This window comes from Mesocricetus auratus, unplaced genomic scaffold (genome assembly GCF_017639785.1).
Source record: "Mesocricetus auratus isolate SY011 unplaced genomic scaffold, BCM_Maur_2.0 Super-Scaffold_100014, whole genome shotgun sequence".
NCBI lineage: Eukaryota > Metazoa > Chordata > Mammalia > Rodentia > Cricetidae > Mesocricetus > Mesocricetus auratus.
In genome coordinates, this window is record NW_024429197.1 from 74,457,541 (window position 1) to 74,485,233 (window position 27,693).

Sequence of the window (27,693 nt, forward strand, 5' to 3'; positions counted from 1 at the left end):
AGGTCTCCTGCTGTCAGGCCCAGGAGGCATCTTGAGGGCCCCAAGCCAAGAGATTTGGCCACTCACATCAATTCAAGGTCAAGTGGGTTCCTGCCCTGCTCAGGTCCCAGGCTGAGCAAACTGACTCCTTCACCTCATTGGTTTCCCCAGCAACCAATTTCCTACCCCAGCTCCTCATCCTGCCACCCTGTCCAGTCCAGCTCAAGGAGCACAGCCAAACTCTGGCTGACCACCCAAAAGCACCTGTCCTTGGGAGTGTGTGTTTATCACATGGCCCCAGCCGCTGACCTCAAGCAAGGGGCGGCAGAAAGATAATGAAACAAGCATCAACTATGAGCTCCAGCACCAAAGGGAGGCTGGAGACCTCTCAGGTATCCGTATACAGACAGGAAACTGATAGAGAGCAAAGCAAGTCTGGTCACCGCGCCAGACTGGCGGGGTGGGTAGCGATGGTCTCTGCTGGGAAGAGGGCCTTAAATAAGGAGAGATGGGACAGCTTCTGTGTGCACAGCTGCTGGCTGTCCTTTACCCTCTAATTCTTTGTTTTGCACAATTAAGTGTTGTATCTTGATTATTTTATTTTATTTTTTGAGACAGAGTTTCTCTGTGTAGTTCTGGCTGTCCTGGAACTCACTCTGTAGACCAGGCTGGCCTCCAACTCAGAGCTCTGCCTGCCTCTGCCTCCTGAGGGCTAGGACTAAAGGTGTGCACCACCATTGCCCAACTTGAATACTTCACAATTTAAAAATTTTCAGTTTCTATTATTTTAAAAACTAATTTAAGCTGGGCATGGTGGCACATTCCTTTAATTCCAGAACTCAGGAGGCAGAGACAAGTGGACCTTTGTGAATTCAAGGTCAGCCTGGTCTATATAGTAAGGTCCAGAATATCCAGGGCTATATAGAGACCCTCTCTCAAAAAAAATTTAAATTAAAAAAAATTGTACTCTGTCTAGAGTCCTTTGAACATATATTCAGAAGCAGTGTGAGTAGGTCATATTGTAATTACATATTCATTTTTAAAACCCTCATGTTGAAAATGTGGTACATATGTGCTATGAATTTCATTCAGCGTTTGCAGAAAAAATGGGCAGATCTAGGAAAGACATTAAGCAAGGTAACCCAAACTGAGGAAGACGGATACAGTGTGTGCTTTCTCATATGCAGAGTCTACTTTAAGCGCTTTTACCGCATGTACACACGTGGGTGCGGGTATGGGTCACATGACCAGAAAGGAACCACAAGCGGGGGGGGGGGGGTTGTTGAAGAGAGGGGGAAACAGAACACGTGTGACATCGAGGGGAGAAAGCTTCTGGGGGCAGGAGTGTGGGAGAGGAGGATTGGAAAGGATAGAGAGAAACAATTATGTTTGACAATGCCACAGCGGAACCTAAGACTCTGTATGCTGTCACTGACAGGAAGAGGGAAGGAGAGAGATGAAGAAGGGAAGAAAGGGAGGAGGTGTGCGGCCCCTGCGTGGTGAATGCCAGCCGGCCGGGCGTGTGTGCCTGAGTACAGCCACACAAGCTGTCGCTCAGTCAGTTTCAAACATCGTCTCCGGCGGGTGAGGCCGCTGACAGCATTGCCGGACTTCGTGCCGTGCCTTTCCCAGCCCCAGAGGGTGAGGAAGTTGGGAAGGAGAGGAGAAGACCCTCTGGTGCCTCTGTGTTTTTCTGCACAGCCTCTGGAAACTTCTGCTTCCCTGATAATCTCCACAATACGAAGCCATTTTTCTATCCCAAAGAGGGCTCTGATCCTAGATGAGGCTCCATCCTCAGTCTTGGAACCAAGACCCCGGTCTGTGCTCACTTCCTCCCGAGGAAACCCTGGGACATGCCACAGGCTCACCTGCACAAAAACAGGGAACACCAGGACTTTGGGGGCCAGGGTGACATAGGTGCCGTAGCTTGAATGCGGGACATGTGGTCTCAGGGCTGAGCAATCCTGGTAGTTGCTGTGGCCCTTCATGGTCTGCACTGTCTTCATCAGCCGGGACTTCTTGCCCAGGCCGGTGTACGATTTCCCTTTAGTGGTAATCCCTGGTTCTGCGGAGCAGAGGTGGGGGACAGTGTGTCACTTCCATCATCCATCACAAGATGCCCCCACAAGAACAAGGAACAAGACCCAGTCAGTGAACCCCACTCCAACTGGTCTCAGCTTTAGCCTTAAGGAAGAGAGAGAGAGAGAGAGAGAGAGAGAGAGAGAGAGAGAGAGAGAGAGAGAGAGAGAGAGAGAGAGAGAGAGAGAGAGAGAGAGAGAGAGAGAGAGAGAGAGAGAGAGAGAGAGAGAGAGAGAGAGAGAGAGAGAGAGAGAGAGAGATAGGCTCCTTCCTAGGGTGCCTGCTGCCAGGGGAAAGCCACCAAATTCTCCCTGACTGAGGTACCCAGCCCAGGCTTCCCCCTAGCTTGCTGCACCCTGGGTGACCCAGCAACATCTCAGGGAAGCTCCCCACCAACGCAAGGCCACAGCACAGAGGAAACAGCCTAGAGGGTTTCGCACTTGCTTCCTTCCCCCGGCTGCAATGCCCCTCTTCTCACAGAGGTGAGAAAAACATGTCACCACTTCCCACCCCCACAAGTGACCAGAGATCACAGTCTGGTGGCAGTGCTCAAACCACTTCCTGCCTATTCAGGGGTGGCTTAGATAGTGCAAAGAACAGGTACCCAGATGGGGACAGGAGGACCAGAGGCGAGGAAGAAGTCCTCCGGCTTCTACGGCCTGGACCCGGGGCTTGAGAGGTTGTTTGTGCAGCAGCCTGGCCTTCCACTGGAAAAATCCAACCTGTGTCTCCACATCTACACTGGATTTGAGTTGGACAAGACACTCCTGATCGTGAGCGGTGACTTCCTAAGTCAGAAGCCGGCCGTGCAGCTGTGCAACATGGAGAAAGCAGGCTCCTTCTCTATCTGAGACAGTTCTCTGTTTTGAAGCAGAGGCCATATACCTCCTGCCTCTCCTGGTCCAGGCAGTCAGGTAGAAGCTCACTAAAAGACCCCATGAGAAATGGGGCTCCGAGGGCCAGGCTGGTATGCGATTACAGGATGGATGATCTCCAACACTAAGCCAGCCATCAGTGGTAGCATGACAGAGAAGGCCACCAGGCCTGGAAGCATGCCATGAGTGAGGTCACAGAACAGTCTGGAAGTAGACAGGCCCAGTAGACATGGCCAGGCTGGATCAGAGAAGCAGGGTCTGAGGCCAGCCAGACCAAATTGAAGGAAGGACACAGTCCACAGTAGAGAAATCTAGGTGATGGGCTCTAAGTTGAGCCTCCTTGTTTTTCTGGGCCCAGCTGCCCATCACTGTCAAAGAATCACCTTAGACATCAAGAGTCACAAATCAGCCACCTGACACATCTCTCTGCTTCCAGAGAGGAGGGGACAGCTTAGTCCCATTTTCCAGATAAGAAAACCAAGGCCTAGAGCGCTTGGGCAAGCTGCCCAAGGTCACTCAGCTGGTAAATGACACCAGGCAGGATGAGTCCCATCTAGGTGGCAGTCACTCCCTAAAGCTACACTGCCACTCCCCTCTGGAGATATGGGACGAGGAATGTGGTTCTCTGGAACTGACTTCCCAAGTTACCCTTTTTTAGAACAATCCAGACTGCAGCCCAGTTGCTGAGCTCCCCGAAGGCAAACTTCCACCTGTCACCTAGTGTGATGACGTCTGGCCTAAACCCCGTGTCATCTCCTTTTTCTCCAGCAGTGCTTCCCTGAGCAAACAGTAACTACACGTCTGTGCTCCCAGCTTCCGAGGTGTGCCCTGGCAGTGGTGAATCTGAGGTCACTCTGCCTTCATGGGACAGCAGGGAAGTGGGGTGTATGCTGACTACAGCCAGACAGACCTCTAGGCTCCGGAAAAGCCTCAGATCCTGTGCAATGCAAGATGGCTAAGCTGTCCCTGTCCCTGCTCTTCCAGGCAGGATGGTTGAGCTCTCCCTCCTGAAAGGCCACCTCCTGGCAGGCCAGAGGAATCAAAGGCCAGCACCCTGGTGACAGCCCTAAACTCTGAACTCAGGACTGGGGGCTGTAAAGAATTAAGGCACTGGGAACGGGAAAAGATTATCTTTCGACACTAAAAGGATCACTCTGCTGAAATAGAAATGAAGTAAAGTCAAGGTCATGATGCAGGAGCTGGGAGGCAGCTCAACTGGTAAAGTACTTGCTGTATTACCCAGATGGCCCTGCGTCTAATTCCCAATGCCCAGGTAAAATGTTAGGCATGGTGGCATGTGCGTGTAATCCCAGCAGTGAGGACCCCTAGGGCTCCTGGCTAGCCCAGCTCAGTTAGCAGTCTTGGGTCCTTGTGACAGAGCTGTCTCCATAAAACAAGGTTGATGGCTCCAGGGTTTGACCACTGGTCTTCACATGCATGCACACCCACACCACACACACACACACACCACACACACACACACACACCCTACATCACACACACACATCACACACGCACATACCATACACACACACTCCACACCACACACACACACATACACACACATCACACACGCACACACCACACACACACACTCCACACCACACACACACATACACACCACACACACATCACACCTCCACCACACCCCCACACATACACACACACACACACACATACCACACACACACACACACACACACAAGATCTTGACAGAAGGAATTCAAAACACTGCCATTGTTATTAACACCACCATCTCCATCTCTCTCTTACTCGTTCCTTCCCCTCAGGTGACCGTGCCCTTGTTGGCATTGATTTTCAGAGAGGAGTAAAAATACAGACACAGTTTGGGACTGACCACATGGGCATCTCTAGAGCTTTGTGGGAAAGGGTCAAAGAGCTCATGTGCCAACACCCACACAGGTGACACATCTCTCCAGGTCCCTTCCTCAGTGATTTGCCTTCAAAACCATACAGACAACTGGAATCATCCTCCTTAGCCACCCGCCAAAGTTCCATCAAGTTTCTGTTGCCTGACCAGCCCTGGATCTGACACGGGGCCCACAGAAATAGAGCAAACCCAGCCCTGCCCCTAATAAAGTCGCCATTTAGCAGCGACATATTTCCTCTACCCTAATGTGCCCACTAAAAGCTTTTAGACACTTACTGTTGAATCACGATCGGGATCCTCCCCAGGAGGAGCACAGCTTCTCTTTTGGCAGGCAAGGCCCAACTGCCCACGGGCCCCAGTAGGGAGAAGAAAGGGGTGCCTTCCATCAGCGGCCCTGAGCCTGACAGGAGCCCCCTCCCCCCAAAGGCCCAAGTACTCACTTTAAGAATCATCTTATCACTAATGGAGGAGAACAGCACAGAAAGAAATCTGAGGGAAGATGGGAAAGGCCACTCTCAAGGAAGAAGGTGCAGGGTGTCCTGCGGGCACTGAAGAAAGGTTCAGCAGTACTCAGGGTGGGCCTCGAGGGCCACGTGGCAAGGCTGGCCTCGGCCTTCCAGAGTTGGACTTGGGGTTAGGGCTTTGTGGCAGGCGCATGAGGACCTAAGGGCAGCCCCCACGGGCTCCTGCTTTACGCCAGCTTCCATTTCTGGCCAGAGCATGCAGGCCGATGGAGAAGCACAGATTAAACAGCAGAGATGTCTGTGGCCTCAGACGGCTCTTCCGTACCATCTCTCAGGGTGCAGGCAACTACACACAACTGTTTCTCCGTGAAATCCTCCAGACAGGCCCCTGTACAGGGAGCACTGATGCTATTTTCTAGGTGAAGGGAGGAGACTCCAGTCCCACAGTGCAGATTCCGCCCTCAGGCCTCAGAGCTCTACATTCCAGGACTGCTTTCCATTCAGGTTCAAGCATGGTGTCTACAGCCCCTAACAGGTACAGTTGCTTAGCAACACTGGATAACAGCCACAAGATACTAAGCACCTGTCTCTTGGATGGTTCTCATAGATTCCCCCTCTGCCACCTCAGTTCTGACTTTAAGGAAAGACGCACTCATTCAGTGAGGGGAAGAAGGCACCAGGAGGATAAGGGGTCTGTGTCAATGTGCTGGGTCACCCTAATTCCATCAGAAAGGCCTCTGAACTCAGAGCAGGAAGTTGAGCCCCAACCTCAGCTGAATCCCCAGGCTGAGAGGGCGTTGTAGCACAATGGACATCTCACCTTCAGGGATGGCCTCCTCCTGATACACAGGCCGCAGCAACTGCAAGGGAACAACAGAGGCCCAGCTTCAGTCACAAGAATGGGGCAGAGCAGCCCAGCAGCTGGCTGCGCACAGGTCCTGGGGGGCAGCAAGCGCCATGGGGCACGGAGGAGACTCAGCGGTTCTCTTAAGGGGCAGAGGTGGGGTAGAGCTGAGAGACACTTCAGGCACCATGAAAGACCTCAGCTTCCTTCACGGCAGCTTGTCCCAATGTGCATTCCGTGGGCCACAGGTGAGACTACCACACCAGAGAGGTCTCTTCACAACCCAGTTTTCTGTTTTGGAGCCATTCTTAGTCTACCACAGGGTCCCAGTGCCCTTCCACACCCAGCTATCCATACCTGGCTTCCGGGGTTCAGCGGGGCCAGGATGATGTAGTTGGGGTCGGTGGGGGTGGTGGCCCGAGAGAGTGCAGGCAGGGTGTGCTGGCCACTGCGCTTGCCCACCTCCGTGTAGCGTTCCCAGCCACCAAGCAGCAGCCCATCAGAGCTGTCACACACCAGGTGGCAGCTGTGGCGCTGCTCGGGACGGGACGGGGCCCCATGGGTACAGTTCTTCTCCCTCTTGTTAGGGGGTGACAGCAGGTCATGTGTGGACTTGCAGGAGGCCCGTCGCAGAACTCCACCATCTGGCCCTGGCTTGATCTGGGGGACCACACGCCACACGAGCAGGATGATCTCAGTAGGGCAGCTCCTGGAAGTTTCAGAGAGGAGTTCAGACTGGGGAAGCCCAGAGTCAGTGGAGGTAGGAAGCCTGCGGGCACAGAGCAAGCGAAGAAAGCCAAGCAAACACAATTCTCATGGAGCCATTGTGGAAGCAGATGAAAAGGGACCTTTGGGGTGTTACCCCACAGAGTGAAGGAGAGCAGATATTTTACAGAATAAACTTTAAATTGTGCAGCTGGAACATCTGTGCTGTCTACACACCCTTAGACAAAGGGTTCGGCCATTCAGTAGCATAATTAGCTGACGTGGAACCAGCCCCTGGAACCATGGTAGGAACCACGGGGTCTGCTCAGAGTCTTTCCTGCTGTTTGCTGTGGGGTCAACATTCATCTGAGCCTTCATTTCCAGGCCAAGAAACGGATCCCCGAGGAGCCATGTAAATCACTCACAGCTGGGCAGAGGGCAGAAAGAGCAGAGCAGAGCAAGACAGTGTGCCCAGGGCTGGGCGGGAAGACAGGCCATCGCCGCCCACCACCCCCGTCACCGGATCTCGTGTGCCAGCTGAACGCATTTCCAGTGCTCCACAGGCCTCTCATTCAGCTGTAGCACTGTGTCCAGCTGCTGCAGGCCTGCCCTCTCTGCTGGGCCCCCTGCAAGGACAGAAACAAAAAGCCAGTCAGAGACCACAGAGGCCTAAGACTTCCTCCAAGAGCCAGGAGTCCTTTGCTTCTCTAGTGACCGTGGGCAAGGATTGCCTCTTTGCTCGCTGTCGCTCTGAGAACTAGGTAGCTGTCGCCTTTGCCACCTCCTCCTCACCCTAGCTGCACCCCACCCCTACCACTAACCCTCTCTAAGGGTCTCCTAGAACAGTAAGGAAGTGATATCTATTTTGGTGGTGGAGGTGAGTGGGGGGGGGCTCTGTGTGACTGTGTGTGAATCTGTGTATGTGTGTCTATGTGTGTGTGTCTGTGTATGTCTGTGTGTGTAGTGTGTGTATGTCTGTGTGTGTGTGTGGCTCTGTGTGTATATCTGTGTGTGTGTGTCTGTGTATGTCTGTGTGTGTGTGTGTCTGTGTGTGTGTGTCTGTGTGGCTGTGTGTATCTGTGTGTATGTGTGTGGCTGTGTGTGTGTGTGTGTTCGTGTGGCTGTGTGTGTATCTGTGTGTATGTGTGTGGCTGTGTGTGTGTGTACCTGTGTCTGTGTGTGTATCTGTGTGTGTGTCTGTGTGTATCTGTGTGTGTATCTGTGTGTCTCTCTGTGTGTGTATGTCTGCGTATGTGTGTGTGTATCTGTGTGTGTGTATCTGTGTGTGTATCTGTGTCTGTGTGTGTGTGTACCTGTGTCTGTGTGTGTATCTGTGTGTGTGTCTGTGTGTATCTGTGTGTGTATCTGTGTGTCTCTCTGTGTGTGTATGTCTGCGTATGTGTGTGTGTATCTGTGTGTGTGTGTCTGTGTGTGTATCTGTGTGTGTCTCTCTGTGTGTGCATGTGTCTGTGTGTCTGAGACTGTGGGAGGGGGTGGGGGAGATGGAGGGAGAAAGCACATATGCACACATGCACACAGAAGCCAGAAGACAACAAATGTCTTTCCTCAGGCAGGGTCTCTGTCTCTCTTTTAAGACAGTCTCTCATTGGCCTGGGACCCATTAACTAGGCTACTCCAGAAGTCCCAACTTTCTCTGCCTTCTCAGTAGTGTAATTACAAACATAAGCCACTGTTGTTGGTTTTTGTTTGTTTGTTTGTTTTTTGCATGGGTTCCAGAGTGCTCACTCCTGCAAGATGAGCACTCTACTAAGTTACCTTCTCACCTCTGCTTATTTTCTTACTGCTTTTTGTTTGTTTTGCTTGAAGGTGTTTTGTTTCAGTGAGGGGCAGAGTCTCGTGATATAGGCCAGACTAGTTTTGAACTTCTAGTATCTCATTCCAGAATCCTCCTGCATGCAGGGGCTACAGGTATGAGCTACCACACCCAGATAGGAATGTCCACCTCTAAGTGTTAAGTGGGCTTGCAAATAGGATGAGCATTCATAAATGGCTTTCATTAATCACCACAGTTCAAGTTTAGTTCCGCTTCAGAGACTTCCAGGAATCAAAATATAGCACCTATTTCATTTTGATAAAACAAACAAACAAAATCATGGGTCTATTTTCATAAACCTCAGATTCATCTGTGGGTCATTTAAAAATATTATTCTTTTCCTTTTGAAAACCCAGCCCCTGATTTGGTGTGAGGGCCCTTCCAGCTCCAAACTGTTTGCAAAGACCAGCTGCCTGGTGGGAGGAGAGGGCTGGCATCCTGTGCCATTCACTTACCAGAATCCACGGCCTGGACTCGGACCGGAGAGTCACAGCAGATGGTGAAACCAAAGCCGTCTTTGCCCCTCCGGATAGTGATCTAGGACACAGTCCTGTCCAATTACTCCAGAGTTTTGAACCTGGGAAACCTCTAAGCCCTACCCAGAGCCACCTTCCTCTCCACAGGAACACAGACCTGAGAAGGAACCAGAAGCCTCTCTGTTCCTGAGGCCAGCATCTTTTAACAAGCTGCTGAGAGCTCAAGCAGACATCAGGGCGGACGGGATCTGGGAACAGGGTAAACCTTGCCCCTGTGGTTCTAACAGCCCAGCTCTTTACCCAAGAGCCATCTGGAGTTGTCCCTCTTCTCCCAGCTAAAGACCGGCTGCCTACCTTCCACCCAGCTTGCTTTCCCAAGGAGGTCTTGGGATCTTGGCCCAGGGAGTGCCTTGTGCTAGGGACCCATAATCAAGGCCAAGCAGGTGGCCATCCTCCCAGAGCACCAGGGAGGGAAAACAGGACACCCTCTCAGCCTATGGCAGAGTGTCAGAAGAGTGCTGAGGTTCACAGGCACAGGCAGGTTTGAGCAGAGCCTCCCGGCAGCCAGTAAGAGAGTTTCCAAGAGAGGAGGTAGGCACAGGCAAAGCCAAAGTCTGCAGGATAAGCCAGCACGAGCCACGGGCTTCATTCTGCCTGCATAGGGCTGTGTGCATGGGGGGGCGGGCACGGAAGCTCCACCAGATGACCCTTCCATGTGGATTCTCTTTGCAGACCAGCACTCTAATGCAACTCCTGCTGTGTGTGCCAATCACTGCTGAGGTCCATGGGACAGGGGCCCCTGGGGGGGTGGCAATTGGTCTCTGACTACCAGCGAGGACAAACCCACACTAATCTCCCCAAAGAAAAGTAGGCCACGACAAGCAACAGAAGACAAAACAGAACGGTACAGCAATCAGGCCTGTGCGACCCCGGACACCACGCCTGTGCACAGCAGGAGTTCAGCAAAAGCTTTGTCTGTTAGGGTGCTGACAAGCATCTTACCTAAAGAATGTTTACCTCAACGGGCATTGGTGGCGCACGCCTTTAATCCCAGCACTCGGGAGGCAGAGGCAGGCGGATCTCTGTGAGTTCGAGACCAGCCTGGACTACCAAGCGAGTTCCAGGACAGCCTCCAAAGCCACAGAGAAACCCTGTCTCGAAAAACCAAAAAAAAAAAAAAAAGAATGTTTACTTCTGTGGCTTTGGAAATGGCTTAGTGAAGTGGCTCTCAACCTTCTGAATGATTCAACCCCTTAATATAGTTCCTCATGTTATGGTGACCTCCCAATCACAAAATTACTTTCATTGCTACTTAATAACTGTAGTTTTGGTACTGTTATGAACTGCAATGTGGATATCAGATATGCAGGCTATCTGATAAGTGACCCTGTGAAAGGGTCACTGGACTTTCTAAAGGGGTCTCAACCGGCTGGCTGAGAACGGCTGGCTTAGCAGTACTAGCACGTGAGTTCTATTTCCAGTATCCATGTCAGCGTCTCAGAGTCACCTGTAAGTCCAGCTCCAGTGGGGTCCAAAGCTTCTGGCCTTCATGCACACACACACACACACACACACACACACACACACACACACACGCACACACGCACACATATAAATATAACTTAAAAAAATTTTTAAAACAAAATCTTCAAAAACCAAAAAGGATGATTCTGGGTGCAACATGGCCCACCAGCTCACTCAGACGATTAGATCAGAGAATAGCCTCAGAGGGAGTCCCAAGGCACCCCAGGGAGGGAGGGCAAGGCCAGCGTGGCTCCCAGCAAGGCATAAGAAATGGCACCCTGGCCGGGGAGAGGAAGAACACAGTTCAGCAGGCCTGGGCTAGGCAAGGGCGCTGCCAGCCTTGTGCAGAGCCTGCTGTCCCCTAGGAATGGGTGCCTGAAGGTACCCCAAGGCCAGGCACCGCCAAGGGGAGCAGGCAGGAGCCCAGGGTGACCAAAGGTCCCCGAGGCTCTGCTTCCCACCAGCCCTGGGCCTGGATTCAAAGCAAGTTTGTAAAACAGGAAATCTGACAGACAAGGGGGAGGGAGGGGGCAGGAAAATACCCTGTTCCCATAAGAATTCTGGGAAAACACACGGCCAAGACAGGAAGAGAAGGAAAAAGTGGGAAGAAAGCTAACAAAGCCGGGAATGGATGTGCAGTGACGGTAGAAAGAGATCTCTCGTTGCCCAGCCAGCCGGGCCTGGAGAAGACAGCAAGAACCGCCCTGTGGGATAACAGGGGACTCGACCCCGCCCTCCACGCCCCACAGGCACCCTCCCAGCCCTGCCCCAAGCCTGCACCACAGGGTACTGAGGATGACCTCTCCTTTCTCGAGGGTGAGCCCCAGCTGCCTGGTCTGAAGAGGAATGCCTTTCCACATTCTGGCGCTCTGGTCCAAGCGGAGACAGGAGACAGGAGCCTCTTTACCTCCCGGAGTGCCACCCCAGAGAACAGTCCCACCCTGTTGGCAAGCAAGGGGTGGCAGGGGAGGGGACATAAAGGAAGGAGACACCTGGCTTTGTGGGAAGAGCGGACTGTGATGGAGGCAGAACTGTACTCTGCTGTCGTGGCCTCTAAGCACGCAGACGGTGATATCCAAAGATGGAAAGAGTCTGTCCATCACTACAGCCCAAGGATACAGCGTCAGCAAGCCCGTTTCTACAGAGAAGCTAATCAAGGCCCAAAGGGAAGGAATGCTCTCCCACCCCTCCTCTCTGACCTTGGGCTCAAGGAGGGAGACAGTCCCCTCCTGACTCTGGGACCTCAGCAGCTCCTGACAGGTGTCTTTCCCAGGATGATTCTTTCTCTTGCCCGTCAAGGGCAAGCACTGTCCCTGTTCCTGTGTCTCAGCCATGACTGCCTGGTTGCTGAAGTTCTGTCACACCTGGACTCCTGTTCCTAGCTGCCGGCATTGACTGCCCACTCCCTGGAGGTGAGCAGCAGACACCAGCCAAGCATTTTATAGGAGTTGTCCTTTCATAGGCTTGTCCCTGTCACTACTGCTATTGTGGGACAAGGGACTGTGGACTGCTCAAGAGAGGCAGCTAAAGAGGGCTGAGCCGGCCTAGAGCTCTGGTCCCTCAGAAAGTTTAGTGCTTTCAACTCTGCCCCCAGCCTCTAATGCAGGGGCCGCCTTACTCTGAGTCCAGAGCTGTGGGTCCAGTTCATATGTGCACCAGGTCCCACTCTGACGACCAGCACAGCCCAGTCTTCTGGCCCCTTGGCCCAAGGGCACCTGGGATTTCACTACCTTCCCTCTGGTGCTCACCCTGCCTCACCACCTAACTGCTCTTGCCACGGGGACTGCTCTGTCCAACCACAGCAAAGTAGGGAGCATAGGTTGGGACAAGCAGGGCAGGACCTGAGAGCAGGGGAAGGTTGGGAGGAACATCTGGATACCGAAGTGACAGAGGCAGATGCAGGGGACCCTGTGGACATCTCCCTGTGACCTACACACTAAGGAGTTAGGACCTAGATCCTAACGAGGGCCTTCTCTGTGTTTTAACAGTCAGAAAATTTGTGTGCTCCTTCCTAGCTTGGACACTACCCAAATCTGGGTATCTTTTACTTTTATACCCGGCCCATTCCTATTTTATAAGAGAGAAAGTCCTAGCTGGGTGGTGGTGGCTCACGCCTTAAATCCCAGCACTAAGGGGACAGAGGCAGGCAGATCTCTGAGTTCAAGGACAGCCAGGGCTACACAGAGAAACCCTGTCTCAGAAAGAAAGACAGAAAGGAAGGAAGGAAGGAAGGAAGGAAGGAAGAAAGAAAGAAAGAAAGAAAGAAAGAAAGAAAGAAAGAAAGAAAGAAGGAAAGAAGGGAAGAAGGGAGGAAGGAAGAAAGGAAGAAAAGCCTGGTTCTAAAAGAGTCTTAGGGGTGACCGTTACCATCACTCCGACTCTGCCCACCCCCCAGCCCAGAAGCTCAGTGAAGTTGGACTCTTAGCCACAGGAATATGGAGTCACTTCAAGGCAGCAGGGAGGAAAACATACACATACACAGAATATCCTGTCTCACACAGAAGCACACGCCAACACACACAAGGGACAAAATGGGTATGGCAGCCCACAGAAACAGGGAAGTCAGCAACACTGTAGCTCTCCAGAGTCACTCAACTCACTCCATAGCCCCAAAAGCATTAGCAATCTTAGAACTGAAATGCCTTTTAAAAATGAATAAATAAATGTCAAAAAATCACCTCCTCCCCAGATGACAGAACAAAAAATCAGTTAAATCATTTCATCAAGGCTGCCAGTCAATGGTTAGGACACACAGAACTAGCCTTGGCTGCCTGTAATACGGGGGCATCAGGTAGCAGGCAGGACCATGGGTCCAGCCCCTGCCTCTAACTTCCCTCCACATCCAGATGTGCCTGCTGGGGACAAAAGCAAGCACGGAAGGCCTTGTAGAGAGAGCATCTATATGGATGAGCCCCCATCCCTGACTCCCGGGTAATCAGGCACCCACCTGCCGGTAGCGGCGTTCTGAGCACACCTTGCAGAGCCCATTGAAGCGGTTCATGGCTGCCGGTCCTGCCTCAGCTGTCTCCCCATGAAAACCCAGCTCTCCCCCACAGCAGCGGGAGCCCGCACTGAGCCCGCCCGCCCGTCAGCCTGGCATGACCGCCCTGGGAAGCCCGTCCCACAGAAGAATGGCAGGAAATCACCTCTCACCTCCCCAGGCCCTGTCTGCGCTGTGTGCCTCTGCAGATAAGCCCGAAGGCTTCCTGAAACCTCAGAGTGACAAGGAAGAGGGAGAGTTTTATATTAAAATTCCTGTCAACTAGTTAGTATTCCTCGGGCCTGGCGGGGAGAGGGCGCCTTTGTTCTGGCTGCATTCTCTGCCCTGGGCCACTCTGTGAGTCCAGTGTTCTCACAAACACCCCTCACCGCCAGCTGGAAAGCAGAAAGCATGCACTGCTCTCTAACAGCACACCTCCCTGCAAATCCCAGGGTCCTCAGGACCAACCCAGTGGGGACAATCTGGGACGCCCTGAGCACTGTGGGCACTCAGGAGCTACTGCAAAGTCAGCTTCTTCACTCACAGAAGTGGGCTGTGTGGAGGGGCCGGCAGCACACGAGTATGCAAGTGGGCTGCCAGCGGCGGGGCAGCAGCCTCCACTTCTTAACAACAAAGAACAAAGAAATGGAGGCAGAGAGAGAGGTCACAGTTGAATGCCAGGTTAGAGCCCAAGCCCTGCAGTCCAGTACCTTGTAGTCCCAGGATCAGGTCTTGTGAGTGGCACAGAATGAACCCAGCCCCCTCTGCCTTCCTAGGAGCCCCTGGAAAAGCCCGCCTGCTGCTCACTCATGTTAGAACAGAGGCAGTCGCTTGGCTTGGTTGCCAAGTGATCATGGGCAGGTGACCTACATCTCCAAGTCTTTCAAATGGAGGACTTAAATAAGTGCCCTCCTGTTTTCCCAAGCCTCTGCCAATCATTGTCTCTGCTGAGCACTATGGACATCTTCAGGGTGTATAGGCCCACAAATCCAATGCCCTTAGGGACATGGGGCAGTATACAGAATCTAGCACACAGTAGGTCTTTAACAAGCCACCTACAATGTTGATGTCTCAGTAGCTCCACATATTACCAGAGTGGCTACATAGTCACTACCCCATCACAGAGAGTGGGGAGAAGATCTTTGAAAACTATCTCTGAAGCTAGACGAAGGTTTTTAACTCCTAGTAAAGCCATACAAAACACATCTGGCAAGTTACCCTAGATCTATAATGGGAGCTAGACATTTGTACAAGGCAAACCAAGGTGACCTAAAGTGAAATAGGATTGTGATTCGGTTCCTCAGGCCAGCCAAGCGTTCACAAGCCACAGGCAGCAAGCTGCTACTATGCTGGGCAGTGATGCACAGTACATTCCACAAGGGCGGAACCAAGACGCTGCCCAGAACCCAGCACTAGGCTGGGATTCACACAGGTGCATGAGGGAATGGATGAGTGCTGTCAGTGAAGAGGTTTCCTAGATGGCAACACATCCATAGGTAAGAGCTCGAGGAGCATGCCAACGCCACGCAAGCCTTCTCAGTGATGTCTCCACACTCTAGAGACAGTACAACACAGTGCACACCCTTTCCAGAGGCACAGTTGACCTCCTGCTGGCTGTGTGGCCACCGTGACATGGCACCTATCGATCTGTATGTCTCCTTATCTGTAAGGTAGGGTGGTGACAAACCACCTCACGGAGGTGATGGGAGTTAGATCACAATAGCACCCAAGGGGATAACTGATCCCTGGGAGTTTGATTTTCCTTCTTCTAGTTAAAGAAAACCATGAGTCAACATGACAGGTTCTCCAAAGAGATCGAGTGAACTTTGAACAGTTCTTCCAAATTCCTATATTATCTTCTCCAGATTCAAAGCTGGTAGGAAGCCAAGAACCCATGACTTTCAGATTCAGAGTCACGGCTACTCCCCAGCCCCGGCAGGCCTAACCTGTGAAGATGACACAGCCATGGTTCTAGGAGAAACAGAGATTTGGTGATCTGGGGGAAGGGAGGATTCTGTTTCTAGAGGTCAAAAAAACTCTGAAAGAACAGTCACCTGTGTTTTCTGTCTCTCTCCCACTCTTGCAAAGGTCATGAATAATTACATACAGGGCAATGACACACCTTTCCAATGACACACCTTAGGAAAGCCAAGCATCCTCCTCATCAATGCACGACTTGCCAAGTGCCAGACACCAAACGCTGCCCTCTTTCACAGCCACTTCTTGGGTCAAGAGGCTGGCAAAAAGGGGACCAGAGACCCTGGAGTCATGCTCCGGTTCCACCAGCCCCAGCCAGAACCGTCTCCACCTACCTGGAGTTTCTCCCCACTCTCAGGGCCCCTGTCTCCTGGCATTCTCAACAGCACATCTGGAAGGTGATAGAGCGAGTCAGAAGATGCCTGCTGACGTGAGGGCCCATGCGCAAACCAGGGCCAGGGTGTCAGAGCCATTCCTGGCTTCCAGGATAGAAGGGTGCCAAGGCTCAGAGCAGACAGAGGCTCGGGAGCCAGGGCTGTGAGGGAAAGAGCAAGGCTGAGGGGGGGTGAGATCCAAGCCCTGAAGCCCAGGCTCACGGCAGATCCTAAAACCACGCCTGCACAGTGAGACCCCAAGTTCAGCAAGGCATCACAGATGAGAAATAGAGACTGGGAAGGGGACACTTGGGAAGTAATGACGCTTCTGAGAGTGAGGCAGGGGACTGATTTGTGTGAAGCCAGGTGGTACAAACTCTGAGGAAAACCCATCATATGGTAATGATGTCCTGGGCATGGGGTAGTCTGCGGTCCCATAAGCACTGGCAATAAGTCCCAGGGAGGCAAAGGCCCATGCTTCACTCACTAAGGGTCAGGAGGTTCAAGGGGCTTATACACACCTGTCAGGGGCCGGAGCCGCCGCCTAGCCACCTTGAGGTGCTTTGTCTGGCCCAGGTCTTCCCCTAGCAGATAATACCAGCCACTGATCTCCTGTTGTGAGAGAAGGAATGATATGATTAGATTAGAGAGGCAGAGGGAACAGGTCAAGGCACCACTAACCCCTCAAAAACAAAACACAAACAACTAAAACTGCAGCTGGGCATCATTCCTCAGAAGCAGATGGCCCAGCCTCCCTGCCCCAAGGCTACCACCTACACTAAGAAGCCTTCCCTGATGCTCTGGACAGAAATGGTCCTCTCTTAGCCCTTTATCTCTAGAGAACTATGGACTTCCTCCTGCCTCCCGCCTCCCGCCAGGCTCTTTGACGTACCTAACATTGAGCCTGGTAAACAGTAGGCAATTGTTAAGTATTTGTTTACAGAATAAAAAGGAAAGGGTGAAAAGCTGCAGAGGCCACAAAAGCAGATACTCCAGAGAAGCGCCCCTCTCAGTCCTCAGAAAAGATGAAGCCAAGGCTGCAGCCAGGAGGTCCAAAGGACTGCCACACACCATCTCGCCACTTCATTCCAGGACACAGAGTTTAGCGGCAGGGATACAAGACAGGCTGCAAGGACCTTTTCAAGATGTGGGAGACGTGCACCCAGCCCCACTCAGAGCTTCCGGTTTGGGGCTGCAGTGCCTACTAAGGGCCGCTGAGTACGGTGACCCAAAGGAGGGGTCCTCTCAGCCCATGTCCTCACCCAGCCTAGAGGGATGCCATCAATTCCAGTGCTGCCCTCTCCTGTACTCAGAAGACAGATCAAGAGGATCCGGTGGAGGGGCACCAGGGGTGCCTGTTCCCCTCACCCAGAGCAGACTAGGAGTGTCTATATAAAATGGGACTTGCCAAAATATTTCATAGCATCCTGGAATCTACCAGACTCGGCACTTCCCAGGAAGCTGAGGGGCTGCCAAACTATGCTCTGGAAGGGGACCCAAACCCTTAGCCAGCCCAGTGACAGCAGCTGCCTCTAAGTTAGGCTACCAATGTCAGAGAACAGCTCAACCCAAGCATGCCCAGGGTCAGTACGACTATACTAGCCAACCTAGGTGGGCTATTGCCCCAGAAGCTTCCTGTGAACTCACCTTGTCCGGAGTCAAGAGGGACCTCACCCCGAAGCTCATGCAGCCGATGAGTGCACGCTGCCTAGAAGAGCAGAGAGTGAGTCCCCTGCTGTCTGTCAAACGTTCCAGTCTACATGTGGATTCCTCCACCTGCTTCTGTCCCTTTGTCCTTCCACTTGGTGAGGTGGGTGGAGGAGGTTGGTCCTCCTCCCAGGGTCACAGAATAGTTAGGAGTGGGTTCTGAGGGAGCCTGGGCGTCCTAGGCCTGGGCAGACGCTGTACTCTCCGATGTTGCAGGCGCTCAGGACCACCTTGAGTGTTTTAGCTGTCCTGGAGCTGGGTAGGTGCAGAGGCTTGTCCCTGTCAGAGACTCTTAACCACCACCTCAGCTGGGGACAGACAGAGGAAAGCTTTGGAACCTCAGTTCACATAGCTTTGCCTCATATCCAAGAAGGACCTTTGCGACTCTCAAATGGCTGGAGACCAAGTTCCAAACATACCCAACGCAACACAAGAGTCACAATGACCCACAATAACCTGTCTGACTCAACTGTCAATGGGATAGGCAAGTGTGAACCCAGTCAGGCCTCAGACACTGTCAGACAGCACTAGGGGTAGAGTTCAAGCCGGGCTTCTTGGGTAACAGGAATTCAAAGTGCCCAGAGAAATGTCCAACTATCAGGAACGTATTAACAGCTTTTAATAATGACAGCATCGATCGATCGATGCTAATGAAATGCCAAAGCTTGCTACTGTCACCAGAAAGAACCTGTACAAAGCTGCAGTTTCATGGGAAACAGAACCACAAAAGACAAGCAAGGGCTGTGTCTGGTAGGTGGGATTGTTGGCGATTTTTGTTTTCAAATCTTCAGAGGGATAGTCGCTGCTTTTGCAAAGGGGGTGTAGTGTATAAGCATGTGTTTAAGTACATTCTCTGCAACGAGGTGCAGTGTATAAACATGTGTTTAAGTACCTTCTCCGCAATGGGGGTGCGGTGCAATAAGCGTGTGTTTAAGTACATCTACTGCAATGGGGTACGGTGTATAAGTGTGTATTTAAGTACATTCTCTGCAATGGGGGTGCGGTGTATAAGCGTGTGTTTAAGTACATTCTCTGCAATGGGGTGCAGTGTCTAAGCGTGTGTTTAGGTACATCTACTGTACAGCTTTCTACTTGGCCCTCCTGCTTGAGCCTTTTGTGAGTTTTGGTTTTCTTCAGTCTTCTCTTTCTACAGCTCCCAACTCATGATTTCTTTGTAGATGGGTTTATTTACTATCTAGAAACATCACACATTGGCAGTCCAATTTTCACTCTCTGTAGGGCCCACGTAGATGGAGAATTTGGTCTGTCCTGGAGGGGACAGTGTTAAAGCAAAGAGGGAAGTAGTAAGCTCCCTGTGGATGTACCTGTCAGGAGGATGGTCTACAGGGGCCAGGCCTGGGAGGTAACTCTAAACAACACAGCATACAAAGGGCTGCCCAAAACACTGCCTGAGATTTGAGCTCTAGAACTCCTGCCTAGATCCAAACCCAGTTGGTTCAAGGCAGGGTCTGGGCACTGGAGCCTGGAGAAAGTTCTCCAAGGAGTCTGCAAGGCACCCACCTATGGTCAAGCAGAGGTCGAGAAGCCTCCACAAATACATATTGTTTGTATTCTTCAGAAAGGGTGGCAGCTTGCCATCTGATAGTTATAAGCACAACAAAACTAGCCTCTCTCAGGCAGCCGAGTCAAGTGAGGGACAGGACACAGAGTGCCACAGACTGGTCCTCAACACTGGCCGCTGCCTGCCTGTCCACGTTCTAAACTACAGTCTGGGGGGGGGCGGGGCTCGGTGTTCATCCAGCTCTCTTTCTCCATGCATCCATTGGCTACATCTCCAGCTGTGGTTCACGGGCTCCTCCTCCTCCCTGTGCCTTCCTATCACTAATAAATTGCTTAAGGAAGGTAATCCAGTCACACTAAGAAAACATCCCTTCATCTTCCTACCCCACTGTTTTGAACAAATATTCTTCCCTCCTCGAAAGGGGCCAGAGTGGTACTAGCATGCTAGACTACCAAAAGCAGCGATCTCCCGGACAGCTGCAACACAAGGACAGCCTGCAGGGGCTCTACCAGCTTGCCCCTAGCAAGTTTGCTTTTCTCTTCAGCACTTTTGGGAGAGCCTTGGCGGGCAGTGAGGTGATGCACACTCTGCACTCATGCTGGCCACCACTGCAGACTTCCTCATCTCCAGGCTGGGACTTCAGTTGTAATAAACACTGCCACTCCCTACTCTGCTGTAAGTGGAATTTTTATTCCCCGTGCTCAGAGAATGCTAAATGGTTAATAGCCTCCCTTGAGCTTTGCTTCCTGCTAAGGGGCCTCCAGTGATTTCATGATCATTCAGGCAGAGTAAATTGTCACAATTAATGTCCACAGGCAGGAACCTCTCTCTGAGTGTTCTTCAATTAGCTACTTCTGAAGGCTGCTTTTGAAAACCCTTTGGAGGAAGAACTGCTTATATAAGCAGCCTGGGCAAACGGCAAGGTACGAGCCAGCTTACCAACTTGAGCCCATGCAGGAGAGGCTGGCAATTTCCCTCTGTGAAGAGGCTCTGGAACCACGCCTTGGTCACTGCTGACTGCCAAGGCTTCAGCTCCAGGCTTCTGCACTCAGTGAAGGCTTGACAAATGGGGGAATCCATCATGCCCATGGTTGGCAGGCACTGGGCATGGAGCCCCAGTATTAAGGAAACAAGACAAACAGGCAGGAATTTAAATAGCAGTTCAAGACAGCAACACAGGGCCTGGAACGGGAGACTGACAGATGAACCGTGCGGGCAACAAATCGTGAAGTGCAGGAAGCAGCTGGGGCTGGGAGGTTTGCAGGGACTGAAGCGAGCACAGCCAGAGAGCATGAGGGAAAGAGCATTTCAGACCAACAGAGCCAACAGAGGTTCAGAGGTGACTTTACAGAGCCCATGACAGAACAGTGCTCAGCTTACTGCAAGACGAGACACATTACATTTTTGGGAAGTCACATTAATCTGCTCATTCAAGAGCCTTGGACTATTTTTTATCGCATGTTATATAGTTTGATCTTTATTTCTAGTTTGATGCCTTAAATTGAGTACATGTTTTTCTACTCACTTTTTCTTTGGGTTAAGTGCCCATCACTGGCCATAAGCATTCTGATGTTAGGCCACTATACTCGGCACGAAGATCCTGCTTGTAAGAGGGCTAGAGGAGAGGCTGTCCCCAGAGTGCTGAGGGTGTTGCCTGCCACACGGCAAAGTATGCCTTCCATATATGCAGCTACTGTTGTCATAGAAGATTCCATTCTTTAATTATATAACTTTAAAAAATCTATTAATATTCTTCTACAACAGTCTCTCACACTGATGAGTCAAATGTCTGTCTTTCAGAGGAACAATTACATTTTTTCTCCAAGGTTGGTCTCTGCTGCAAGTTCAGAAAGTGCTTTAAATGCTATTAGATGCTTCATTTAGCCTTTCTGCTTATTATCCAGTGGGACTTCCAAACAGTTTAGCTCCATGTTCAAAGGGCCTGAGGAAATAAATGGATTACTATTATCTGAGTGTGATTACATCCTTATGGTTCTGTTTCTTTAGAAATTGTCCCACATGTGTGTGTGTGTGTGTGTGTGTGTGAGTGTGTGTATTATACTGATAAGACATGAAAATGTGTGAGGTTTGCTTGAAAACCATCCACTGGAGGAGGGGCCATGGACGGGCAGAGAGAAAGATCACATGTTGATAACAAATGAATTGGGGCTCTGCATTTCTGGGGGTTGGCATCTGCCTTCTAGCTTTGCATATCTTTGGAAAGGTCTATAGTTTTGTTTTTAGCTTACCAAGCTATTTTATGAAAGTAGTTATAATTTTCAATACTCACAGAACTTTGAAATTGAAAAAAGAAGTTTTATAGATGACCGCATTTTACAGACAAAGAAACTGAGGCACAGAGCTGGGGAAAGGCTGGCCCACAGTGTCACAGTCAATGAGTGTGGCTCTCCTTCACAGGCTCACTGGTTCTCCTCAGCTCCTGCCAAGATGCTGGCCTAGGCTAAAGTCAACAGCTCCTCCTCCTGGATGCCGCGCATCTGTGATCAATGGGGTGTGTCCATGTGCACAGGTGTGTGTGTGTGTGTGTGTGTGTGTGTACGTGTATGTATGCATGCATGTATGTATGTGCTGTGTGTATGTATATGTGTGTATACATGTATGTATGCATGTATGTATGTATGTGGGGGGGGTGTATGTATGTATATGTGTGTATGTGTATGTATATGTGTGTATGTGTGTATGTATGCATGTATGCATCTATGTATGTATATGGTGTGTGGGTGTGTGTGGGGGTGGGTGGGTGTGAGTGTGGGTGTGTGTGCACGCACGCACATAGGCCAGAGGATCATGTCAGGGGCACTGCTCTGCTCTGTCCATCTCTGCCTTAACCCCTCAGGACAAGGTCTCTCAGTGAAGTTAGAGCTAAACAGGCAACTAGAAAACCCCAGTCATCCTCAGGTCTCCGACCACCACTGTGCTGGGATTACAGGCTTGTGTGCTGCCATGCTTGACTTCTTACATCCGTGCTGGGGATTCAAACTCAGGCTCTCACTATTGCACGACAAGAGCTCTCCCCATGGAGCCATCTCCCCAGCCCCACCAGGACTCCTGGGTGCACCCTGTCTCTACAGCCACCACTGGGAGGTGCTTCCCTTCTTGTCGCCGATAGGTTCAGAGTGTGCCTTCTACACATTTGACTGGGAGCTTCATACACAGCTACACTTCACTGTTGAAACATCTTGAGGTTGGTGGATCAAGCCACTGACGGGGAAGGAGAATGGCTTTGAAGCCATTTGTCACCTGTGGGCGGCAGGCCAGTGCACTGGGATGTGGCTACAAGCACAAGCTTGCTTTCTGACTGTCTGCATCTGCAGCTGATTTTCTTCTTTGGACAGGTTACATAAGCTTTCTGTGCCTGTTTCCTCGCCCATAAAAGAGCAGAGTGAGGATTAAATTAGATAAGGCATGCCATGGGTTTAAAGTTCACATAGAATAAATGCTCGTTAAGTACCAGCTGTTATACAACCTCAAGGTCTTACACCTTCGTAGGCCTTTGAAGAGAAAGACAATCATAATTCTTACCCCTCCAAACCTGCGTTAAATGAGATGATGTATGGGAAATGCTTTGTAAATGCTCAGTAAACTTGCCTCCCACCTGCTGTAATGGTCTTTCACAGAGATAAGCTGTGTGTCTGTCCTTCAGAGAAATGCAATTTGATTTGGGAGTGTTCGGCAGAGCCTGTGTTTCCTGCAGGTGCCGTCTGGCTGCTCCAGCTCAGAGGTCGGTCTCCTCTGGTCGATAAAGAAGAGCCGGTTGAGAATGCATGGAGGCTGAGAACAGCCAGCATGGTGCTGACGGCCTTGGCCTCCATGGAGCCATCTGCTCCACAGGCAGGCCTGCCTGAGCCTGCCCCAGCCCTCTTGAGCTTAGGGCTGGGACTCTGACCATGAGGCTGGCTGTGTTTTATTTAATAAAGAATCTCACTTTCCCAAAATAGGCAACTAGTGGAGACAGTGCCCTGATCAGGCGGCCTTGCCTGGGGCTGACTCACTCTCCCCGGCCTCAGCCGCACTTTCTCTTCCAAAACTGTGAGCTGCTCTGCCTGCCTGCTTCCCAAGGAAGGCTCTGCTCCAGCCCTCACCTCCGCCGGGAGCTTGCAGAGTGTCCCTCTGCTTCTCTGGCTCTCCTGCAGGCTCCTTTAGGACTTTGGGTGCGATTTACTGACCCTTCAAAGACAGGGGGGCTGGTGCTCAGTGCATCCCGGGTCCGTCTCATCCGTCCCATGCAGACACCACTCTCTCACTGGTGCTCTAGACACCAGCATCTCCCCTTCCCCTTCACACGCTGTTGGCGGCGCCACCCACCGTCCGAGAGGTGTATCTGCCCCTCCCCCTCTTCTCACAGCCAAGTACCACGTTCAAATGCTGTTCCCATCAATTCTTACTTTCACCTTCCAAAGACAGTCCCGAACCGCCTGTCACTCTCTTGCCAGTGTCCTTCAGGTGTGTCCTAGTAGCCAAACAGCATCCCAAACACCAAACTGTCTTCATCAGCTCACCGTGGGGCCTCATGTGAGTGTAGACCTCTAGGTTCTGCTCATGGACATGTGGGTTTAACTATCTGATGTGGCGCCTGGGAACCTGTGTGCCATGATGTCCAACCAGGACAGAGGACAAGCGGCACGAGAGAGGAACGCCCTTCTCTAGAGGACCCCTGGGTCCACCTGGCTGGGCCTCCACCAGCTACATCTCAGCTCTGTTGGAGGCCTACTTTGCACCTGACCCTCCCAAAACACCAGTGAGTGCTCAGACACGGCCTCACTTCACAAGCCCGCCCTCTCTACTCCATCATTTTGGGCCAAAAGGCAATAAAATGATAAAGACAGACCTCAGATCCAACTGTCTGTCTTCCCAGCTCTACTATTCACTGTTTGGGTGACCCCGAGTAAGGCTAATCTCCCTGAAGCTTGGTCACCTCTTCTGGAAACTTAGCACAAACTATACAAATGAGATAATGCATTCTTGACTGGACTCTGCTCAGCAGCCCACAAGCAAGGCACCTGTTATCGGTGTGATACCCTCTCCCCCACCCCCACCCTCAAGTCTCTCTCACTGCCCCTCCAGAGAACTGAATAAGTGCCCAGCACCTAGAATGTTGAGCTTTACTCTGTGATGAAAAGTAGGTCCCGTCGGAACAAAAACTCTTCATTCTCAAGGCTAAATGGGACCTCTAAAACAGCATAGTAGTTAATGGGATTTGTGTCTCCAAGAAGAATTCAGGGGTTAGGGACATAGTTCAGTTTCAGAATATTTGCCTAGCATGCACAAGACCCTAGGTTCAGTCTCCAGCATGGTACATCCACAAAAAGAATTCCACCCCAAAATATTTTCTAGGTCTAGGCTGGAGAGCTGAGCTAACTTTCATCCACATGGGCCCCTTTTCCGTTCACTCAGTTCGATTCTACCCTTGCTGGACAAGGGTTACTGGCTATCAGGTCTCCCAGCTTCACATTCTGTCACTGTGACGTGAGCCCCATGCTGCTCCTGCCCAGCTGGCCTTAGAAGGTAAATGTCTGCACGGACATTCCTCAGCAGCCGACCCTCACACTTGCCTACGGCACCCCTACCCCACGCTATAACCTCTGCCTCTCATTTTCACAACCACAGCTGCCTCCTTTGTCTCCCACCACCTACGAGGTGAGTCTGTTTGGATTTCCCCCACAACACTTCTGCACACCTACACCAGGCCTCCTCATGATGGCCTGAGGCCACCACAGCGACTCCTGCTTCCTTGCTACTCACGCCACGCTTGTCCCGGAATGCCCTTTCCTTCTCTCCTTGTCTTACTCTTACTTGCTGCCCAGGTTGGAAATCCCACTTTTCCCATGAAGCCCTCCCAAGTCACCTTCCCACACTCACTCTTTTTATTCACCCATTCTATTCTGTGAGATTAGTATTCACGAAGTATGGATGCAGCGGATCCACCAGTGAGTCAGAGCAAGGCACAGTGAAAACAGCGCAGAGTCCTGTGGAACTGGGTAATGAGCTCATGCTGTCACAGTGCCTAATGTCCCCTCCTGGTGTATGCCAGCTGGCATCCCTGGGAGCTTAAACCCTGCCGTGTTGATACCAGGGTCTCAGCAAAGTTCACTGACCATGGTGTCTTAGCCTCTCTTCGTCATCATTTCTGTGTGTAGGGCCTCAGGGTGCCGGCCTCCACAGCTCCGTATAGTCACGGCTACGTATTTATCCCAAAGGCATTTGTCCCCTACCTCTTGCTGGAACCCCTAACCCAGAGAAGGCTCTCAGCACAGCTCGGCAGGTCTCCTCACCTGGTCTCACTGGCCTTGTTCCACACAGCCACCAGAAGACGCTTCTGATCACCCTGCTCCGGGACAGGACTAGGAAGCAAAGCGGACCATCAGAGAGTTAGGAGGGCCCAGATCTAAGCCAGGCTCACGGAGCTGGCCATGATTACAACAGTGACTAAACACAGTGCCATCGCGTGGGAGATGAGGCCTCTCACGTGCATAGTAGCGTGTATGTTATGTTGTTAGGAACACGGAGGAGGCTGGGACACACCGGTATGAGAATTCTGTGTTGTAAACACACACAGACACACACCCACGTGAACGAAGGGATCTGTGACAAGGCATATCTGTGTAAGTAGGAGGGCCTGAGTACTTTCTTCTTTTCTTGCTCACCCCCATTGTCCAAATTGGCTAATATGCAAAATTATGTCATGAAGTGGGGAGAAAATCAAAATATTATGATTCTACCAGGAAAAGACTAAATGCCTATGACCTTGCCATTGGCCCCAGAGTGCCCAGAGATGGGGGAGAGAAATAACAGTAAAACAACAACAATAGCTCCCACTCTGATGGGCACTGCCTCTTGTTCTGCTTAAGCGTCCCGTCCCCAGCTCCCTGGACGGGAACTATTATTAACTCCATTCCACAAACGAGGAAGCTGGGGCTCAGGGAGGTTAATGAGTTTAAATAAAAAAGGGTAGATAGGCAGGTAATACCGCCCCTCAGCTCGGAAAATTCCTTCTCTTGAAGATGAAAACTTGGCCAGAGGCACAGCGGGAAACTGGCTACTCTTGGGAGAGGGGCTCTGCCGGCCCTAGAGACCTCAGCTAGGAGAAGCAGCCAAGTGATATTACTGCTGCACGCCTTTCTGCTGGGCCCAGGCCAGGGAGGAAAGCACACTGGGGACGAGAAAACAAAGGCATCCTTTAGAAGCCACTGTTTTTCTGCTTAGATCTGTGTCTAGATGTGGCAAACGGAGATCTTCCCAGACAGAGCCTCCCTGCCTCTCCCGACTCTTACAAGAAGAAGTGCTCATGGAAAGCTGGGTCTCTGCAGTCTGGAATGGTCTGTGTCACCCGACAGCACTGCTGGTCGTCTTCCGGGGTCAACGAAATCTTGAGTGGAGAAAGTGAAAACATTAGGCAATCACACAGCCACACCATCCCAGAAGCCCCGTGGCTAGCTCTGGCTGTGTGGCTCCAAACTAAAAGCTTCCCACGGTTCTTTAAAGCAGCCTGTGCAGAGGACAGAGCAGAGTCCCCATCACAAGCAAGGAGCCTGGGGCCAGTGTGATGGACACCAGGACGGGGGTCATGGTGGTGGCACCAAGAAGGCAGCAAAACATCTGCTGGAGATGGGGACAGCTGTGTCTTCTCTACTCTGGCTTCAACTAGGAAGGTTCCCCAGAGCCAAAGGCCTCCTCCCTTCTAAGTCCCCAGGAGCTCCTGGGCATTCTGTTCCCTCCCCAGGAAGCCCCAAGGCCATGCTTTCACTACAGGACTCTTCTTCCCCTGCCCCGGGCATCCAGCCTGTTCCTGTCAGGCCTTTCTCCAGCTCTTGGAGGAAGGGCTTCAGGAAGTAAGGGGAGAGAGCATCAGGCCTGCAGCTGGCATCTTGGCTGCAGTACTCTGGGATGTCCCTGGCCTTTGGCTTCCTGTATCCTTTCCCATGTGGTCCTCTGCATCCAGCCTTCAGAGATGCACCTTCCACCCTCTTGCCTAGGCCTGTTCTACTTCAGTTTGGCGGGGAAAGGGATGAAGACGCCGCAGTCCACAAGAAAACTTGTGTATCAGTCACCAGCATGGTGGATCACCAAGATTTCTTTTAAGAGTCTAGCTCTTGCCCAAAGCCCTAGGGAACAAGTCAGTCAAAAAGCAAGGATCTAGGCTAGCACGGGCCTCATAAAGGACCAGGGGCCCAGTGGATGAGGTGCTAGCCACGACCTCAGGCCCCAGACCCATAGAGAACTTGGACCTTGAGACTGCACTCAGGGACATGGCTCCTGGGGACCCCACACCAGCCTCTCGTCCCGTCGGATACCTTCACATAGGGATCACAGATGCCAGGCTCTTTGCTCATCAGGCCTTTGCCTTCTATAACTAAGAGAGAATGGAAAGGTTAGGGTGAGTGAGTGGGGACATATACACAGCACAGGCATACACACACTAGTGGCAGGGTATGGAAATCCAA

The 27,693-nt window shown here is 51.7% G+C and overlaps 1 protein-coding gene across 10 annotated transcripts in view; it reads right to left on the reverse strand.

Annotated features, from left to right (window-relative positions):
• The window catches only part of Rgs3 (regulator of G protein signaling 3), a 137,225-nt gene that overhangs the window by 67,497 nt on the left and 42,035 nt on the right, over positions 1-27,693 (reverse strand). For 7 of the 10 annotated variants that reach the window (XM_040757359.1, XM_040757358.1, XM_040757357.1 and 4 more), the window contains 11 exons: positions 27,544-27,602; positions 26,524-26,618; positions 25,525-25,593; positions 17,650-17,710; positions 16,524-16,614; positions 15,964-16,019; positions 9,127-9,208; positions 7,358-7,463; positions 6,490-6,841; positions 6,109-6,148; positions 1,848-2,044 (listed from right to left, as the gene is read on the reverse strand). In XM_040757359.1, the coding sequence (XP_040613293.1) occupies positions 1,848-2,044; positions 6,109-6,148; positions 6,490-6,841; positions 7,358-7,463; positions 9,127-9,208; positions 15,964-16,019; positions 16,524-16,614; positions 17,650-17,710; positions 25,525-25,593; positions 26,524-26,618; positions 27,544-27,602 (1,208 nt within the window). Of the gene's footprint in view, positions 1-1,847; positions 2,045-6,108; positions 6,149-6,489; positions 6,842-7,357; positions 7,464-9,126; positions 9,209-13,618; positions 13,776-13,824; positions 13,869-15,963; positions 16,020-16,523; positions 16,615-17,649; positions 17,711-25,524; positions 25,594-26,523; positions 26,619-27,543; positions 27,603-27,693 lie in introns of those variants that run through there. The other 3 variants (XM_040757363.1, XM_040757362.1, XM_040757371.1) reach the window with 3 other exon arrangements.